This window comes from Aplidium turbinatum, chromosome 2, assembly GCF_918807975.1.
Source record: "Aplidium turbinatum chromosome 2, kaAplTurb1.1, whole genome shotgun sequence".
NCBI lineage: Eukaryota > Metazoa > Chordata > Ascidiacea > Aplousobranchia > Polyclinidae > Aplidium > Aplidium turbinatum.
The window spans coordinates 30,678,466-30,699,137 of NC_137473.1; the positions used below are offsets into that span (position 1 = coordinate 30,678,466).

At 38.3% G+C, this 20,672-nt stretch overlaps 1 protein-coding gene across 2 annotated transcripts; it reads left to right on the forward strand.

Moving 5' to 3' along the window:
• The first annotated feature begins 952 nt into the window (after positions 1-952).
• LOC145764841 (ethylmalonyl-CoA decarboxylase-like) lies at positions 953-19,225 on the forward strand. 2 transcript variants are annotated; one of them, XM_082576524.1, is made up of 6 exons: positions 953-1,146; positions 1,528-1,614; positions 2,797-2,939; positions 3,163-3,296; positions 15,058-15,253; positions 15,566-19,225. In XM_082576524.1, exons 1-6 carry the CDS (start codon positions 1,017-1,019, stop codon positions 15,857-15,859), a joined length of 984 nt encoding a protein of 327 aa, XP_082432650.1. In that variant the 5' UTR covers positions 953-1,016; the 3' UTR covers positions 15,860-19,225. The 2 variants fall into 2 exon arrangements, with proteins under 2 accessions (XP_082432650.1, XP_082432651.1); XM_082576525.1 differs by having other exon boundaries at positions 1,528-1,599.
• Positions 19,226-20,672: the final 1,447 nt, after the last annotated feature.

Here is a 20,672-nt window from a genome sequence, read left to right on the forward strand (position 1 = left end):
GTTAGGCAGTGGTAGATGACTGTCTGTTCAGTGGCACCACACTCGCATTCTGATGAAGAAGCCAGGCCCCACTTGTGCATGTCCGACCAAAAGCGGCCGACACTAGTTCGCAGGCGGTTAAGCCTGACCCACACAAGCGAGGGACATCCCTGGTGGACGGGGATTGGCGTCAGGTATGAAGTCATGGAACATGGAGGCAGGTTTTGCCACTCCATTTTCCACATGTGGTTTGTCCAGTGTTCCGCACTTAAACCAAGTTCTTCTGCGTTTTTAAGTAGTTGTTGTGCAGCAGGCACAAAGGAGCATCTTGATTTCAGCCGCTGCTTTATAGGTTGTGGTTGCTTGAATGTTGCATGGAGGGGATGGTCGGAGTCCAGAGCACGCCGAGCGAGAGAAATCGCGGCTCCTTTATCCTGGGTTCATCAGTATCGCACCACTAATTCATGCCACATAGTTCTCAACCGTTGTTTTTGTCAGTCAATTGAATCCTTACCATGGTGGAAAGAAAACAACTAAACTAACTGTCGTCAAGGACATACACTGTTGAGAAGGAGCGATCTTCCTGGCGTCAGCACTAACTATAAGTGTTACGGTATACTACAAATCAATTCATCTGTAGGCCTATTGTTATTATGCATTGTTCACAATTAATAAAAATTTGCAATGTTTATTACTGGTTTAAACAAGCTGCAGTGTATAATATGTTGTGCCAACAAATTAACAGAAAATTAGATGCTGTTTTTCACTTTTCCAACAGTAATTGGTAAAAAGTTTGCTACTAAAAATAATTTCTAGTTTCTGTTGCTTTATAACCTTGAAGCAGCCTGTAAGACATTAGACCATTAACGTTTGTAGAGCTTTTGTTAAGGCACTCCTATTGATATCATACAATTTGAAACAGTACTTTTTTGTAATTTTAACTTTGATGTCATTGAACAGTGATGATATTTTATCTTAGATTTTTGTAACTTTTGCTATTTGAGTAAATTTAATTGTAATAAAACTGTAAAAAAGTTATGATACCTTTTCGATATTTAAAAACCCAACTTCGTTTTTGTAAAAGATTGTTCAACAATTGGGTGTATCAAGAAGGGCAACATGGGTATAACAACAAGGCTATTGAAACCAAGCTCCGTTCATTACCAGGTAGATATTGGGTTTTCTTCAACACTTTATGCGTAAAACTAGAAAGTAAATTTCATTTAAAGTTTTATTTTTAGCTGAAATTATACGTCAAAAATTAAAAAGCTTAAGCTGCACTCACCAATTTACCACTTTGTTGACTGAGGAAAGTTTGTATAGTTTAAAATATGTGGAAATAAATATGTAATTTTGTACTGTTCCTTGGAATTGGATAGAAAAGTTGGCTACAAGTCTGTAGCGTTGTCACAAAACCTGCATATGAATTATGATATAAAAGGTTTTGAGATTGCACAAAGCATTTATTTTAAAGTTATCTTAGCTCAGTATTTTTTTAAATTTAGTTTCGTCACATTAAACCACATGAAATTTTGTGTTCCTTTGCAGGCGGGAGTGTGGATTTGTTGGTGAATGATGACAGTGGTATCGGTTTGCTGAAAATTAACTATCCAGAAAAACGTAATGCATTTTCAGGTACTGGTACTTAAGCTGTAATTCACACATGAAATCATCATTTAGATGTATTCCGTTGTTCATTTTTTTATGAGACTGTATTATATTTATTTACTGTTCATAATATATAGTTTTTACAACTGTTAAAATTTGTTTTTTTTTCTGATTATCACAGCAAAACCAATAGGCTAAGACATTCCAATTTGACAAAAGATGATGTTGCAACTGTTTATTTTAAAACCCGGACTACCCGGAATAAAACCCGGACTACCCGGAAAAAACTACCCGGAATAAAACAACATGAAGTATTCATGTTATACCTCTAATCCAGTTAAATTGTTCTATCACTGCTAATGGAACAAAATTTACACAGAAACTCGGGTGTACAATCTGAAAATGCAGCTTTTAAAACAACTGTCTGTTGAAACATAGTTTTCTAATCATCTAATGATACAATATTATATTACGGTATATTGTTTGAAAGGCATGGAGGAACCACGTGGGCCAGGGCCCACCTACTTTATTTTCTGGATGGGCCTGGCCTACCCACTTTTGAAAGCCAAATTTCTTTGAAAAGGTAGCGAAAATGGCAAAGCAGAGAGAGAGTTCTAAAAAAAGGTCTTCACTCATTTGATACACACTAGTTTGATTATCTTTGATAGCTCAGTGATGAAATCCAATCTTCAAACTTTTCTGTTGATGGGCAGCACGTTTGGGTGTGATTGGTGGAGCAATCTATCAATCAATATAATTATTCATTGTGGTCTCTATGGTTAAACAATGCTATCATTACGTAATACGTATGCAGTATGCACGTACTGTTACTGTATAATGCTGCAGATTGTTACTCACAGGTGGTATTTATAACTGTGTGTGTATTGTTGCCTTTTTATTGGTGTGTACATCGCCATCTTTTGTACAGCACTATAGAGCAATTTAACAATTTTTTTTATTTTTTTGGCCAAATCGGACCTAAAAGTGGAAAATTTTTGCTTGTTGGCACGAAAGGCAATCATGAAAACACAATGTAAAACGATTTTAAGTATTAGGAATGCAACAATATTCTGGGGGGCAAAGCCGCCCAGAAGTTGGGTTGACTTTGACTGCTGCGCCTCTGGGCCCACCTACTTTTGAAATGGTTTCTCCATGCCTGGACTCTTTGATTCTGCTGTTATCACTCTTCTTTGTGAATTTCGTGTATAGGGCAAATGATGTATGAACTGCGGCTTGCATTGGAGAGATTAGTGAACTGGAACAGAGGAAAGACACTGATCATGTATGGTACCGGACATACATTTTGTGCTGGAGCAGATTTATCAATTGTCAGAGAATTGTCTACCCCTGAGGTAACTTTCTTTACATTTTCATATGGTGTTTTCTCTTTCTTAATACATTTTTGTCAATCCTGGTGTATGCCTTTATGCTCAAATGCAAAATTAACTTTAAAGGCTAACTATGTTGCATAGCATTGCTTGTACATCTTTATTTCTATTTAAATAGAACAACAAAAATTTTACTTATATTTGCTGTGTTTATCAAATGCAGTGTAACTGCACAATGAAATTTTAGACTGGAACGCAGATGTGCATGTACATGCAAAACACCCTGACTGCTTTTCATCAACTTCCGATCATCAGCGTTGCTTTCATTGAAGGAAAAGCCATAGGCGGTGGAGCAGAGTTGGCTACAGCTTGTGATTTCAGGTATATATCCAGTAGATTAGTTGAAGATACATATTTGGTTGATTAAAATTGCTAAACTACTAATTCATATAGCAGAGTGACGTTTTATTGGATCCTGTTGAAGAAGAATATAGGTAAATTAAAAAAGTGTTACGTGCAAATTTCTATTAGCAAGTTCTCAATATCTTGGTAAGCTAAATCAGTGGTTCTCAATCTCAAGTTTTTTTTAGCACATCAAAAAAAAATTGGTAAGCGTGTGATTTCAAACGAATCAATAAATTTGACACTAAATTGACAATACATATTGACGGTTGCATTGAATTATCATATAATATCTCCGGTACACGAGATCCGGGCGAGACAAACTGGGCGATACCCACTTGGGTGAGACCAGGTGGGCGACGAGCCAAGTGGGCGACTGTAGCGAAAATTTAGCCGTTTGGAACGGTGGGGACATATTTAATTTATCTAGCTGTGTTACAAACACATCGTCGTTTCGGGCCGGTTGTAATGCTTTCTCTCTAATTTTAACGTTACGTAGATATTGCGTAAATATTCGTCTTGGGCAACGTCATGTTTAGGTCTCCTACATTTGTCGCCAGAGTGGCGGAGTTTGAAACTCCCGATACGAATCACGTGGAGTCATAGGACAGCGACTTTCTTTCTCTCTCGCTATGATGTCTGTGTTTTGTTGTTCAACGTAATTTAGTAAGATAATTTAGTAGATTTAGTAAAATAATTTGGTTTGTTGTTCAATTTAGTATGATATGGGCCTTTGCTTTCTAAGCGCACAATTGTCCAGTAGAACGTTCCTTCCATCCATCGTCCAATTTATTTGACCAGTTTAGTAGCTTGATGTGAGCATAGGATGTATTTGTACGTTTAGTTCATCTTCATTTATGGCATGAATATAAACAGTAATAGTTTCGTTCTATCTTTCAGATTTAAGCTCGTTGTAGATGTGTGCCACAACTATTCGAAATCTCTCTCTCTTTCTTCATCTAAATGCCAATCTCAATTTGATATAGTTTATTTCGAAATTGTCTATTGGAAGCGTACTGTCCTTTGAGTGGAAACGTTGGAAATTAATAGAAATTATTTGAGAGCATTTCGTTTGGCACCTGCAGACGAGAAGATTAGCGACCCAATTGCCTAAGAAAGCCGCACCGTCTTATCTTAGCTATTCGGGTTTGGCGAGAGATCTCAATAGGTGAAATCGCTTGCTACGTAGAACATAGGGTTCTACATTATTTCGAATAGTGGTTGAATTATTTTCAACAGTCTATCACATCATTTCAACTACGTGAGTGCAGGGCTCAAGTTCGTTCACATTCTATTTGAATAAGACGTCGTGATATTCCTTTAAAATTTATGATGCCCAGAGCATCATCGAGCTCGTCCAATGCAAGCAGCAGCAGAAGAGCCGCCAAAGAGGTCGAACTTCTCCAGAAGAAAAAGGCTCTAGAACTGCTCATGCAAAGAAAGAAAGCGGTGCAGCAATAGAAGAAGAACAAAGGCTTGCCGTCAAGAAAGAAGCTTTAGAGTATGAGATCGAGACAAGCAAGATCGAAGAGGAACTGATGTCTCAATTCCCCCATTAATGTTGAAGAACAACCCGATGACCCAGTTTTTGATGATGTTTTTCATCCAGACTCAACTCAGTCTGTTTCTTATGGAAACTTGGGACTGGAAAAACGTCCACAACCTCAGCCAACTCCTTCCATCCGCCTTGCTGAGTTGAAGGATAATGGTAGTGCACTCAACCTGTCGATGCCTATCAGCCCGGCTGAGTGCGAAGTATCTACTAGAACTAGACCACCCCCGGGGTTTTAGCACCCTTCTCAGTTTTCGCTAGATTGCGAGCAATTTTTGACTAAAGGTTTTGTACCTCCTATGTTGGAAAGGTCAAGTCAGAGTGCTCCAGTTGCTCAGGTGCTACAATCCAGTCCGTGTGAGTATCAACCTCGAGGGCAGAACACGGACAATTGTTTGATGCAAGCCATGCATCTCGTGGCAACACCATTCGCGATGGTTTTGATGCACCCAAGGGAAGCATGCCATCGTTTCATGGAGATGAAGTGGATATGCTGATCGGGGCCGGTGCGCAAGAAGTGCATGATATTCACGAAATCCGTAAAGGAGGAGTAGATCAGCCAAGAGCTGCGATGACTGGACTTGGCTGGGCTCTGGTTGGTCGCGAGTCGCTTCCTGGTGGACAGAATCGTGACACAGGTAGTTTTGTGAATTTTGTAACGTCTCAACCGGAGGATCTACATGTCCAAAAACAAAGAATGTTTGAAAAAGAATTTGTAGAAGATCAGTATAGTGACATGACAACTCACTCTGTAGAAGACAAGCGAGCAGTGAGCATCATGCAGGATACCATTAAAAGGGAAGAGGGACACTTCTCTATAGGCTTACCATGGAAAACCGATAATGTTAAGCTGCCATACAACCGTTCTATGGCGGAGAAAAGGTTGGTTGGACTAAAGAAAAAATTGCTGGCTGACCAATTATTCTGGAAGAGGTGGTTGAAGGAATATCTCTCTTTGCTGCAAAGGCGGCAGAAATGGCTTCAACCAGTCAGAAATATGTCGGTAGGAGACTTAGTTCTTGTGGTCGACAACACTACTTGTAGAAGTGGCCTTTGGCCCAAAGGCATTATTGAAGAGGTATTTCTTGACAAGGACGGGTTCGTTCGACAAGCCCGTGTGCGCACGTCAGATTCGACTTTACAGCGGGACATTCGCAAATTGTGTCTTTTGGAAGGCGCGTAAAGTGCTAACTACGAACTGCAATCGTGACACAACGTTACATCATAATTATGTTAACTTTCCTGGCAACTCTTGAGGTCAAAGTTGCAATTTATTTGTACATGTGCGTATTTGTATAAACTGTGTATGTTTGTGTTTGTTATAAGAAAATGAGAATTCTCATCGTCATTTTGAGGCCGGTATGTTACAAACACATCGTTGTTTCGGGCCGGTTGTAATGCTTTCTCTCTAATTTCAACGTTACGTAGATATTGCGTAAATATTCGTCTTGGCAACGTCATGTTTAGGTCTCCTACATTTGTCGCCAGAGTGGCGGAGTTTGAAACTCCCGATACGAATCACGTGGAGTCATAGGACAGCGACTTTCTTTCTCTCTCGCTATGATGTCTGTGTTTTGTTGTTCAACGTAACTTCTATGTATTTAGTAAGATATGGGCCACTGCTTTCTAAGCGCACAATTGTCCAGTAGAACGCGCTTTCCATCATCGTCCAATTTATTTGACCAGTTTAGTAGCTTGATGTGAGCATAGGATGTATTTGTACTTTTAGTTCATCTTCATTTATGGCATGAATATAAACAGTAATAGTTTCGTTCTATCTTTCAGATTTAAGCTCGTTGTAGGTGTTTGCCACAACTATTCGAAATCTCTCTCTCTTTCTTTATCTAAATGCCAATCTCAATTTGATATAGTTTATTTCGAAATTGTCTATTGGAAGCGTACTGTCCTTTGAGTGGAAACGTTGGAAATTAATGGAAATTAATAGAAATTATTTGAGAGCATTTCGTTTGGCACCTGCAGACGAGAAGATTAGCGACCCAATTGCCTGAGAAAGCCGCACCGTCTTATTTTAGCTATTCGAGTTTGGCGAGAGATCTCAATAGGTGAAATCGCTTGCTACGTAGAACATAGGGTTCTACAAGTTGCTTTGCTTCCTCACGGTTTATCGTGAAGCTTAAGAGAAACCCCTCAGAAAAGAGACAAACAAGTCAGTTATGAACGCTCCCTAACCGTTATCGAAGCTTGCCAGTTGTTATAAAGTCATATTTTCTGTTTTAGACCATAAAATATGACTTTTCATTTTACTTTAAAATACAATGATTGAACTCTATAGTAACTTCGTAAATGCAGTTCAAACAGCTCCTGTAGACGTTAAAATTGGATAATTTGTGGAAGGGAGGCAATGAGAGTTCTCACGCTGAGTTTCACGAAGCATTGGAAGCAACATTTTCATTATTTTTTGTAGTCTAGTAATAGCGCTTGCTGTTTGATGTTAATTTGCATTGTGACATCATCTTGACACATTATTTTGCAACACACAATCCAGTCTCTGTTTGGTAGGTAGGTACATGCATTAGACACGGAGATTAGCATAAATTTGATGCTCTAAAAATAAAGTCATAATTATACTCCAAAAAATGAAGTCATATTTTTCAATTTTTTGGTCATAAAAAATGGCCCTAGTAATGACTGTCAGTCACAATGTGTTCTGTAAACTGCTGATGCGGCTACGCAGCGTCTAGATTCTAGAATCTAGACCAGTGGTTTCCAACCTGGGGTGCGCGGACCCCTTGGGGGTCCGTGAGAAAGCATTTGGGGGTCCGTGATTACCTTGATGAATTTTGGAAAAAAAACGAAAAGCGATTTTTGAAAGGAAATATTTTCATCAGAAAAAAATGACCGAAATAAATAAAAAATGACCGAATTTTTACAAGTCATTTCGGACAAATGACCGAAAAGTCATGTTTTATGATCTAACGCAGAAAATATGACTTCATAACTTCTTAAATTGACCCCATAGCAACGTCGTTGTTTCACTGTTATTGGTTTGACAACTTTCTTTCCCACCGAAAAAAATATGACTTTAAAGACTTTTACTTACATCATCAGCATCGGTATTGCGACTGACAAGTTTCGATTACGGTTGTGGAGTATTTTCAACAATAACACACTCCCACAACTAACAAAAAACTTCTGTTTCGCTTGAAAATCACTACAAAAATTCAAATATCTAATGCATGTACCTACCAAACCAGCTACTTAGTAGTTAAGATCTCAGCCCTGGCTGATCTAGTGACCTACCGCAAGTGTTTATAATAATTATTCAGAGACTGGATTGTGTGTTGCAAAATAATGTGTCAAGATAATGTCACAATGCAAATTAACATCAAACAGCAAGCGCTATTACAGCATGCTTCGTGAAACTCAGCGTGAGAACTCTCATTGCCTCCCTTCCACAAATTATCAAATTTCAATGTCTACAGGAGCTGTTTGAACTGCATTTACGAAGTTACTAGGGTTCAATCATTGTATTTTAAAGTAAAAATGAAAAGTCTTATTTTGTGATCTAAAACAGAAAATATGACTTTATAACGACTGACAAGCTTCGATAACGGTTAGGAAGCGTTCATAACTAACTTCAACCACTCTTTAGCCATTCGTTTGTCTCTTTTCTGAGGGGTTTATCTTAAGCTTCACGATAAACCGTGAGGCCGCAAAGCAACTAGATAAATTAAATATGTCACCAGTCACCACCGTTTCGAACGGCTAAATTTTCGCTACAGTCGCCCACTTGGCTCGTCGCCCACCTGGTCTCGCCCATTTGGTCCGTCGCCCACCTGGTCTCGCCCAAGAGGGTTTCGCCCAGTTTGTCTCGCCCAGATGTCGTGTACCGTAATATCTCTACCCTCATGGCAGCAATTAAGCAGCGTTTAGACTACATGCGTTTTTGTTGCGCAACCACTCCGACAAAACGTATCGCCCGATCCATTACACTAAAGCTTGATTACACACAAGTGAATGGGAGTGTTTACATTGCACGCGTATTTCGTGCGTTTGCACTCAGACACTCGCAAGCCGTCGCAAGCGATCCATCTGAATGCAAGCTGAAGCTAACGCAACCGATCCGAGGTCGCGTTTTTGCTAAGTCAGTCTGAGGTAGTTTTGCGAAAAAACGCCGGGGTAGGTTAGTTTTTTGTGAAGTATTGATGGAAAAATTACTTTTTACATCAAAAGCGACTTGTTGGACAGATTCTGCTGAAGTTTAGACTTTTTGAAAGGGTTTTATTGTATTTTTAAGCAAGATAGATGCCTCCCAGTTAGTGTTTTTCTTGATCAAACGTAATTATTTTTCATTCCTCATGGTTTAGGCCACCGTTTTGAACTTTATGTTCGATAGATTGTTACACATAACAAAATCTATGATTATGAAGTAACAGTGAAGTAGCCTACTGTATGAAGTAAAACTTATGATGAAAGTTATGAAGTAAAACCAACCAACCAGTGATCACCATGCTTATTGCTTATGAGAGGCTACCAGAAGGTGAGTAAAATGACTACTTGAATATCAAGTTCCTGCTACCATTACCTAAATGTTATTTTAAAGTATGAAGCTAACGATCATACCAAATACCTATTCCATATTTGGAAGTGCTGATTATTTCACTTAAAACCATTATGGTTTTGCCACCTTTTCTTTTGTTGGCTTTATTATGTTGTTTCTACAATTGGTTTGGTTTTTGAATCTTTATCCTCTGACTGAACAATCTTTGAAAGGTTAATCCTGGAAGTTTCGCATACTTGTAGAGGCTTTTGATGCAATATCGCTTGATTTGCATTTCAACAAAGAAAAATGAATTCAATTGAAAGCATATTTAACTTTTAAAAGTCATCGCAAACATAAACAATTAAACGTAAGGAAATATGTAATACAACATAGACAATGCAAAATTTGTTAAAAACAAGCAGAGTGAGAAGGGGTCTGGGATGCTTGCCCCCTATAAAAGTTTACTTTGCTTTGGTGACATTTCGTACACTTTAAAAGCCTAATAATGTAAATTTTTGTTTGTAGATTACTACTATACCGTTCCTATTATACAACCTAGTTTACATTAGTTTGTTTTAGGATGGACCCTCGGCCCAAGAACCTCATGGCTCATACGAGGATGATCTTATTCCTTTAATGCATATCTTGATCATATATACTGCATAAAAACAAAGTGTGCCTGATACAATTGCCATCACCGTACACTGTTTTGGCTTGTCCATTGTACTTTGTAGACAAAATAAAGCAATATTCCTTTTCAGAGGTTTCTAGGCTATGTCTCTCAGTCACATTTTGCTATGAACATAAAAAGTGCATTTATGTGTATCATCGTTGATTGCAATTTGATTTGTTTTGCAGATATGTTTGTGGTCTTATCGGACTCGTGATGATTCTTCTACTGTTGAAATTTGAAGTCTTGCACTTTCTACTTCATCAACATTCAAGAGACCACCACCTATAAAGCAGCGGCTGAAATCAAGACGCCCTTTTGTGCCTGCCGCACAACAACTCCTTAAGAACGCAGAAGAACTTGGTTTAAGTGCGGCACACTGGACGAACCACATGTGGAACACGGAGTGGCAAAATCACACCTCCACGCTCCGTGATTTCGTACCCGACGCCGATCCCCGTCCACCAGGGATGTCCCTCGCAAGGCTTGCGTGGGTCAGGCTTAACCGCCTGCGAACTGGCGTCGGCCGCTTTTGTTCGGACATGCACAAGTGGGGCCTGGCTCCTTCATCAGAATGCGAGTGTGGTGCCACGGAACAGACCGCAGACCATGTCATCCACCATTGCCTAACCCACCGGCCTCCACACGGTGCGCATGGTCTGAGAATCCTGGACGACGAGACTGCTGAGTGGCTGAAGATTTTCTGCCCTCCAATCTAGCCTGGAAAGATCGCTCATACGCCATCATCATCAATGCAAAGTCAATGATAAAGAATTTGAACTACATAGTCATTGTACTATCATGGGCATATACTATATCAGAATTAATGCACTATATACACCTATACTCTAGTATGATACAACATTCCAAAAGTATACATGTAAACTTTTGCTTATGGCCTATTTCATTGGTATATTAAAATATATTATATAATACCCTTCAATTGTTCTGAAGTTATGAGTTTTCATGGTTACTTTGACTATGCATTTTATTATAATCACTCTTAAAATGAATTATTCTGAAGTCAGGAGTTTTTATGATTACTTTGGCTGTGCATTTCATTACAATCACCCTTAAAAGGAATTTAATGGTAAGAACACACATATAGCATATCATGTTATAAGATGTGTTCTTAGGCATTAAGAATTGTTTTGACAAAAGTGTAATATTAACTGACATTATTCCATACGTGTGTCACACAAACATGTTAATATAGAAAATTGTAATTTCCATCATTAGACAGATTAATAGAAGAGCATTTGTTTGCTGCAAATGATTTGTTGTTGTGAATAACTTAACTACCAATTACCATTGCACTTGCAGGCCTATAGGTTTATTGATAACAGTCATAGATCGTCAACTATAATGGTGGTTTATCATTGTCAACATTGTCATTACAAAAAATTAATTGTCCATGTTTTTCATTGTTATGACTTTGCGACCTTTTTAATTCTGTTAGTGCTATTTTATTTGCTTCTACCAAATTTGTAGCATCTGTTTTTTTCATTATCTGTGCATAACCTGTAAGCAATTATACAGAAAACTGCCAACATGCAAAAATTCTATCTTTTTGATTCGCTGGTAACAAATAAGATTGAATTGCATTCAGTTTTTTTGTATTAGCCTAATAATATTTTATAAAAGCAGAAATTAAACAGCTATTAAACTATAGCCTATCAATCAGAGAATTTAGTCCATCACAAGTGACATACCTACTGTATATTTATCACAAATATGCATTGCTCAGTGGTTAACAATGCAGGCATTTTCAGTGCTCTTTATGCTGAGTGCAAAGTAGGAAAGCACTTTTCCAAGGTTTTTGATGACCCCAAGGGGTAGGCTATTTGCCATTTTCACTGACTTAGATGTAGGCACTACGCAGTGGTTCCCAAACTTTTTCAGCTTGTGGCACACTAAAAAAATTATAAAATGCTTGCGGCACACTTATAGAAGAGAAGAAAAGTTGCTTTAAAAGAATTTATTTCCACGTGTTAATGGGGTGGAATGAATATGCAAATGGTAATATAATTTTGATTGCTTTTGCACCGTTCATGGAATAGGATTTAAAAGCAGACAGCCAAAACTCATTCAAGTTTTTTTGTGGAAACAGCGTTTGAAAAAACGGGTCGTTTCGTAAATCAATGAGCTGTTCTTCTTCTTCTGCAGAAAGATTGCTTGATTCATTGCTTCCAAATGGTGGGAAGTAATGTTGCAGTGCAAGCTGAAGTCCAGCCAATGTGCTCATGATTTGCGGAATGCTTTCTTGTTTATGAGTTGATTTATTAAAGCAGCAAACGAATTGTCACGATTTCTTTCTATCTCTTACCAGGAAAGAGACTTGGAAAGGTTCAATGACGTAGTTTAATGGGTATAACCGAAAAGTAGTCAATTAAATGTCGAATAGTTCTACTAGTGAAATGATAATCTAACTTCTTGAAGGACTTTAACGAACAGCTTCTCAAATAACTCTAATTTCGAACACAATTTATATCAGCACCAATTCTCATCTACTTGTATTCGATTACTTCAACTCTCAACCAACAATAACTTCTGCACCAACTACCAATCCACAGCTCATAACATAACTCTCATAATCAACTCATAATAATACAACTCATAATAATTTACACCACTATTTATAGTTGGTTGTTCAGTCCAGTAACTTCGAGAAGGTTACGTAAGGTTACATCATAAAGAACCATTGTTCTATCAAGCAGCATTTAAATGTAAACAACAGAAGCTCAAAGAAATTTAAAGAATGTCACGTAGGGTAGAAGATTGTTACATAATAAATATTTCGCAATCGGACATCTACTGGTAAACATCCTTATGACGTCATGACAAACGACGCTCAGAAATTATGAAAAACAACAGAACATTCCAGATATGCATGCTTACAGACGATTCTGGAAATGCGTTACATAATACAGATTTCTCATTCAAAGGTTACTTCAGCTCAATACCCGATAATAACACATCGCTCAAAATTCCATAATGAAAACAGCACATTCTGTCAAGACGCAAAGCAGCCCGACGCGAGGCCTTGCACATTGATTGTGACACGAATCAAAGACTTTCTTCAAGACCCTTATTTTTCCCCTGCATTGAAGGACAACCATCAGTACAAACGCTCACGCAGTTACTCCATTTCAACTCAGAAAGCAAAATATTTTCATTTACCAATTTGAATATGTCTTCTCCTTTGGTTGTGCCCTTCATTTCTTTGCCAAACAAACATTCATATACCAATGTTTCATTGTTAATGAAGCGAATAAAAGCCAGCAGATGAGATTTCTCAGTTCTGTCAGTAGATTCGTTAACTTGTTAAGACCATACTACAGACAGCTCTTTGTCTGTAGCAACAAAGTGGTTGCAAACTTGATCCTTTAAATCTGAGGATAGCTCTTCTATGCTTCATGAAATTGTGTTATTTGACAACGGAACTCCAACTTCTTCCGGGGAAGCATTATCAAGCATTTCTTCAACAACAATGGCTAATGCTGGCTGATTCTGCATCCGTGTGTGATTTTTTACGTTTCACCGACAAGTTACTTTGTAACTTGCAATCAATCCTTTATCCTGCAGCTTGAGGAAGGTATTATTTCAAATATTTATACAGTTCTTTTCCAAAATTCCAAAAAGATTCGCGGCACACTTGAGAATCTCTGGCGGCACACTAGTGTGCCGCGGCACACAGTTTGGGAATCACTGCACTACAGTATATGAACAAGGCCACATTTATAGTAGTGGACTTGTGGTCTAGTTTTAACGTATAAAAAAAATAATCTATTAAAAAGCCAACAAAGAATTCAAAGTTATTTTACAAAGGTCATGAAACAAGGAAGGTTGTTGAACAAAGACACCAAGGTCAGGAGCAAAATGGCTGGAATGCGAGGTTAATCTAATCAAAAAATATATAACCCAGAAATAGACAGTTTGGTGTTCGAAATGTTTGCTAAACATGAGTTTAGAATCCAAAGTTATTAAAAATCACATCTAAAAGCATAGCCTGTCCAAAAATTACAATGGTGCAGTCTTGGTGTTGGTCCACAGGCAACAAAGTTTATATTACCGTAACATAACAACCCACTCGGTGCAATTAAAGGTTTCTGGCATTGCTTTAAAAGTCTGGATGCCACTCTGCACTTCATAGTGTTAAGTAATTTTTGTTTGGTTTCTCCATTTGCAATATACTATGACCCTCAAAAGTGTTCTACTTTGCTATCATAGTGTGCTGATAGATAGTGTAGGCTAGAGTTTCATTACTGTACTTGTGTTATAAGCTTGTTTCTTTCTGTGAAAGTCATTTGTGCAGAGGAAGTAAAACTCAAAATGTATTACAATGATCGCATTGACAGAAGATGTCAACTAGATCAGCTGATTGACATCAATGTAGGGGAATACCCTATATTTTCCAAATGACGTAACACAATACGCAAGAAAACCGCAAGTAGTGTAAACGCGAGCTGTTTGAGACAAGACGCACGAAAATCGCAACGCAACAAAGACGTACGGAAAACGCACGTAGTCTAAACCCACCTTTAGGGTTCATATGACGCTTGCAAAAGTAGAAACGACATATCGGGGCAGCACAACGCTTACTTTGAAAACGACTGGGCTGAATTAAGAGATGTATCCGGGAATAATTAATTGGAAATGACCTTTTTTTAATTGTTTGTCCTCCCCACGATGAACTTTAAAAAGTAAGTTTACTTCATCAGCTATCCTTGTGTCATAGCATATTTTTTTGTGTTTTAACTTATCACCTTGAGAATATTTGCCTTAGGTTTTTGTTTGTGAATATGTTTTGAATCAATCCACTGGGAAATAAAAACACAACCCAGAAACCCACGTTTATCGAAAAGCATTGATTAATTATATTACCAAGCTGGCAGCCTAGTAGTTGCTGGCTTGATACTTGGTCACAGCCTTTGAGCGAGGGATCACATGTTCAGTGACATTTTATTTAACAAGATACCTTAAAATAAAAATCATAATGTCTTTTTTGTTCAAGATTGATGGTCGAAGACGCAGAAGTACATTTCGTCCACAAGACCATGGGATTGATTCCTGGTTGGGGTGGTTTGACTCGTTTGGTGCGTTTGATTGGGAGAGAAAAAGCGCTGAACGTTTTGGCCACAGCGAGTAAAATTAATGCACAGTGTGCTCTTCAAATGGGACTAGTCGATAGCGTTGTTACCCTGTCCCAGGTAATTGTTTGTGTATTTGTTCGATTATTTTTTGCTCTTACAATAAAAGTTCCGTGAATTGTGCAAATGATCAAAAATTTTGTCCTCAAATGGGTGAGGTTTGTTTTGGTAAGCGATGGCAGTCTGCATTTGCTCGTGTTTGCGCATCACTCAAGAGTCATTTGTAATTGTATCTCGAACATATAGACACGAGTAACCTCCCTGTTCCAATCGAACTGTAGTATTACTGTACTTATAGATGCTATATAGATTTGTGAGCAAACAAAAGACCCTGTGCGAAAGCTGGTTAATTTCAATCTTTTTTCAACGCAGAAAGACATATTCCACGAAATCCAGGTCCGATCAGCGAGCCAATGCGATGGTGGACATGACAAATATGTACCCGATTGTACCGTTCACATTGCCATCGACTGGCTGAAAAACACATTCGACTTGGATAACACAGACATGTCCGTGCTGAGAGCTATAAAGAGCGCTGTTAATCTAAGCAGTGAAACGTCAGACTTAAAAGATTCATTACGATTTGAAAAAAACAATTTCAAAGGCCTTTGGTCAGCTGAAGCCAGCTTGAAAGCTATTGCAAATTCCAAACATGGCAAATCATAAGTCGCTTTCAAAGTTGCAGAAGATATGGACTAAAGAGTTGTACTTCAAATGTCTCAATCTGAAAGGGGCATAAGTTAAATGGTAGTTTCAATGTGCCATCAAAATTTAGCACACATTTTTTTGCGAATTAAAAAAACATCGTGATATAGCCTACAAGTAGGCTACACGCATGCTTGAATGTCATTATTTTACAAATTTGATAACGACTGGCGCTCTGGAGTAGTGTTTATCTTGTTTGTTTCTGTGAACACTTTTTTTTATTATTACTATAATTTTATTGCAGACAAAACGTTGTCCATAGCAACCACATACAAACGACAAAACAAGCAAACCAGACAGTATTATCAATTAATAATCAAGATAAAGAGCCTGCTGATAATGTTTGAAGTAGTCTGATCTGTAAAAACAGACAAAATTCATCAAAGACATTATTAGGCTGTTGTCGGAGTTAATACAACGTTGAGTTCTTTCTTTTAGCGAAATAGTAAGATTACAATTACTTTGATGTTGACGTGCGCTCATATGACGTGGCCATAGCCGTACGAGCCAGGGGGGCAGCCGCCCCCCCTGTTGTTTCAAACCGTCGCAAATTCGGGCAAAATCTTGAAATTATTAGGGCAAAAATTGCTATATAAAAAGCTACAAAATTGCATGAATTAAGAAAAACTATAAATTAGCATCTTTTACCTATCAAACTAAGTACAGCCTCTTATTTGCACAAGAAATGTGCCGCAAAATTGCCATTTGGCACTTGCAAAAAGCGAGTTTTGCCATTACCAAACATTCAAATATCTCAGCCAGAAATTAGCAACAAGAAAACATAGAGACTTGTAGCTTTATTTCCGAAACATGCCGACAAAAACATGATCTTATCCTTTTACTATGCCACCGGACAGCACCCTTTCACAGGAATATTCATAACCACATTTTTGTTGAAAATAGTCTCAGAATGCACCAAATTCAAAGTAATTTTTCAAAATTTTCTGGGGGAGGCCCCCAGACCCCCACTGCTGGGTGTCGCCATAAGCAAAACACGCCGTCAAACCCCTCCCTTTCAAAATTACTGGCTACGCCATTGCTGGTGATTTTGTTATGTTAGTTTTGCACTGTTATCATGCACCGCATACATTATATTTGGGCAATTTCTATAAAAGCGTGCAGATTTGGGCAAATTTACGTTCTGCCCCCCCAAAATGGTTTGGTCTCGTACGGCTATGGACGTGGCAGATTAGGTACCAACCTGTTATCTAACCCTTTTATTGTGCTTTTATTGCTTTGTTGCAAAACATCGTTGTAACAATGCACAATTTTCTTCTGCATAATACAAATAAAACTTATTTTAAATTCGCGGTTGTTTTTCTCACAAACATTAATGCAACTCAATTCCGGCCACTTTTTAAAACAAACAAACAAAATTATTTTACTGTTTTCCGATGTTTTTACTTACAGTAACATGTATCGTAGTTATGTTTATCTTTTTTTTTGAAAAATGATTTATACCGTACTCATGCCAATTGATAACTATAAATGAATAAAGAATTGATAGATAGACGTAAAGTCTTTTATGGAATTTACTGTGCTGAACTTTGTTTCACAATTTTGTAACTTTATTGCATCTTCAGAATGTTGTTTTGTTTGTTTTCTTATTTGTGGACCTGGTCCCGTAGTGATGTGCAGAATAAACCTGGCGCAGAGCACAGGTAGGCTATGCTGCATATCTTTCATTGCTGGTTTACATATTCACTGAATTCCATACTTTTATTATTGTGTTGATCGCTTACCTTATTGTGCTGTGCATGTTTTCGTATTAAAAGTAAGTATAGTCAGAAGTGGGCATCCGCTACCCTACTTTAAAAGAATAGCGCTAACCGCTACTGGGGCTGAAGTGGCGCGTGCTATTGCTACTTTTCTGTTAAACTAACACAGCACTTTGTGAAGTCAAAATGACCTTGAAAACGATTGATATCATTCGTTTACAAGGTAATTTCAACATCGTTATAGAAAACACGCTGTAAGTGAAAGGTATTGTTACGCATCTTTCAAAAACATAAGCATTTCAAAATACGAGTTGCTGAGTCTTGCCCGCTTTGGCTTCAGCACGTCTTTTCTAATGGAGAAAAGTCTCTCCACCACATCACTGGAAGAAATGGCTCTGTTCTATTTAGCCTAATAAACAGACATTTTAAATCGGCACTGGGAAAGCTCAAGGACTTGCTTCTGTCTCAACAATTGACTGTTCTTTTCGTACCGACCTTTCATGCGACGGTACCAACACACACACACACCAACAATGCCACGTAGTAGTCGTGACTGGTGTTGGTGTCACTCTTGTCGGTATCAACGTGGCTTGATGTTTCCCAAAACAGTCGGAATGATTTCTGCCTTGATGTTTTTATGCATTGTTGCCATAAAAAATCTCCTAAAACGAGTCATTTTTTTACACTTTAAATTGGAAAATAGCTGGAGTGTGACTGAAAGAAATGTAGCGCCGCTATAATTACCAAAAAGTAGCGCGCTCCTGCCCACCTCTGAATATAGTCTATTGCAGTGCTTTTCAACTTTTAAAACAACGGTACCCATTTTTTAATTTCACAAAATTTTTATTTGTACAAACCAAAAATAGTTAGTTTGTAGTTCACAAATTTGTGTTATAACAATGGAAGGGTTCACACGATACAGTTTTTAATCAATCGATTGTTTAATCGACAGCGTTGCAATGGATTAGGCTACCGGTAATCTGTATTAAAGTCTGAGTTACTTCACTCGCTACTGCTCTACGCACTGTAAGACAAGTGAAAGAATTTTTTGTTAACAGCAATAACGGAAACTATTATACATTGAGAGAATTAGCATTTTTTATTCAACTTTTCAAGTAGACTGCATTAATGACTCTTGCTGCTAAATATTTCTGAAAATTTGAGATCAGTTGGGCACAACTGATCTCCAAAGCCTTCCGCTTTGAGTCACCATCACACCAAATGTAAAATTTAGAAGTCAAATCCTTTTTCTCGTTTTGGTATCAACCAGGACATTAAAATCCTTTTGAGCCAAGTAGGGGAGACTGGGTTAAAGTGTACAATGGGGTAAGATGAGCAACCCCTGTTTTTGGAAAAACGAGTCGGCGGAATTTTTTTTTTATTCTGGATATTGCTCATAATGCCACTTCATTCAATGTATTTGTTATGTCCACTGAGAATTGTATTATGACACGCAATTATATCAGATTATATTGTTTATGTCGAAAATTCAAAATTTTTATTTTTTTGCCAAAAACTGAATAAGTTTATTGTTACACTATGTAAATCAAATCTGTTTTTTTGTATTGGTAAGTATAAAGTGTGAGGATATTCAATAAAACGTTCAGGTTGGTTAGTCTTGTAGTTTTTTAAATATTTGTAATTTTGTCACAAAAATCAGGATGGGGTAAAGTGTGCAATGCTAGTTGAAGTATCTTGGAGCAGTTGCTCAACTTACCCCAAAAGAAATAGCCTTAGCTTAGGCTATTTAATGTTTGAACTGATGCAAGAACAAAAGTGAGAGTTGGATCAAATTATTCAAACGAGTTTTTTGTGAAGGTTGGTGTACACCAAGGATCAGTTTTGTCACCTTTGATATTTGCTATTGTGGTTGACGTTGTAACTGAAGGAGTGAGGGAGGGCTTATTGAGTGAAATTTTGTATGCAGACGACCTGGTCTTGACAAGTAATAGTATGGAGGGACTGGAGAGAAAGTTTGAGAAATGGAAAGAAGCATTTGAAACCAAGGGTATGAAGGTGACTCTTGAAAAAACAAAAGTGATGGTGAGTGGAGCAGAAGGAACAGTTGTTGAGAACAAAGTAGATCCCTGTGGAATATGTGGCAAGAGAGTGATAAGAAATGCAATGCAAGGAATGTGGAAAGTGGGTACATGCAAGATGTGCTAATGTCAAGAGAGCCGCAACAAGATTGGCGAAGTGTTTTGTTTGTGGGAAATGCAGTAAAGGAAGGAATGAAGTGGAAGGCCATGATGATGAGTTCTGCCATGGCATCGAAACAGTGACAGACTTCTGTTATCTGGGTGATCGGATAAATGGAAGTGGTGGATGTGAAGCAGCGGTGACAACAAGGGCAAGATTTGTTTGTTTGTTTGTTTATCTTTATCCTGCATTGCGGGAAAGCGGACTTGAGCGCTATGCATCGGTGTACGCCTTCCGACATACACCTGACCCACGCTGCAGCCGACGGCAATGTCTGTTTTCCGGTTGTCTACTTTACTTGGGACTTAAATTTGGTACTACCCATTACTCGAAATCGATCACTAGGCAGAGGCAATTATCGTTAAGTTTCTTGCCCAGAGAAACAACAGCAAGTGCGGGTGGCTGGAGTCGAACATGCAGGCTCTCGACTGCGAGCCCAACGCGCTAACCACTCGGCCACGGCTGCCGATTGGGCTGGGCAAAGTTCAGGGAATGTGGGGAAATGTTGCATGGCAGAAAAATTTCACTAAGGCTGAAAGGAAAAGTACATCGGAGCTGTGTGCGGCCTGCAATGCTATATGGTAGCGAGACATGGGTATTGAGAGAGAGTGAACTGGCAATCCTGAGAAGAACGGAAAGGTCAATGGTGAGAGCAATGTGTGGGGTGAAAACGAGAAGGGAAAAAAGGCAGGGATATCTAGAACAACGGGATTGCTGACTTTGCAAATTTCGATAAAGCGATGGACACTAGAAGGGTCAGGGCTGTTAACGCCCGAAAATGAAAAAGGCAAAAGCGCGTGTCAATTACGCTGTTAAGAAGTCGCCTTTTCTAGATATCCCTGCTGTGAAGTTAAAAT

Excerpts from the sequence above, each read along its gene's own strand:
- LOC145764841 (XM_082576524.1), top strand. The coding sequence starts at position 1,017 with ATGATACCTTTTCGATATTTAAAAACCCAACTTCGTTTTTGTAAAAGA. Across the intron at positions 3,297-15,057 it reads GCTACAGCTTGTGATTTCAG|ATTGATGGTCGAAGACGCAG; the intron begins GTATATATCCAG and ends TTTTTGTTCAAG. Across the intron at positions 15,254-15,565 it reads GCGTTGTTACCCTGTCCCAG|AAAGACATATTCCACGAAAT; the intron begins GTAATTGTTTGT and ends TTTTCAACGCAG.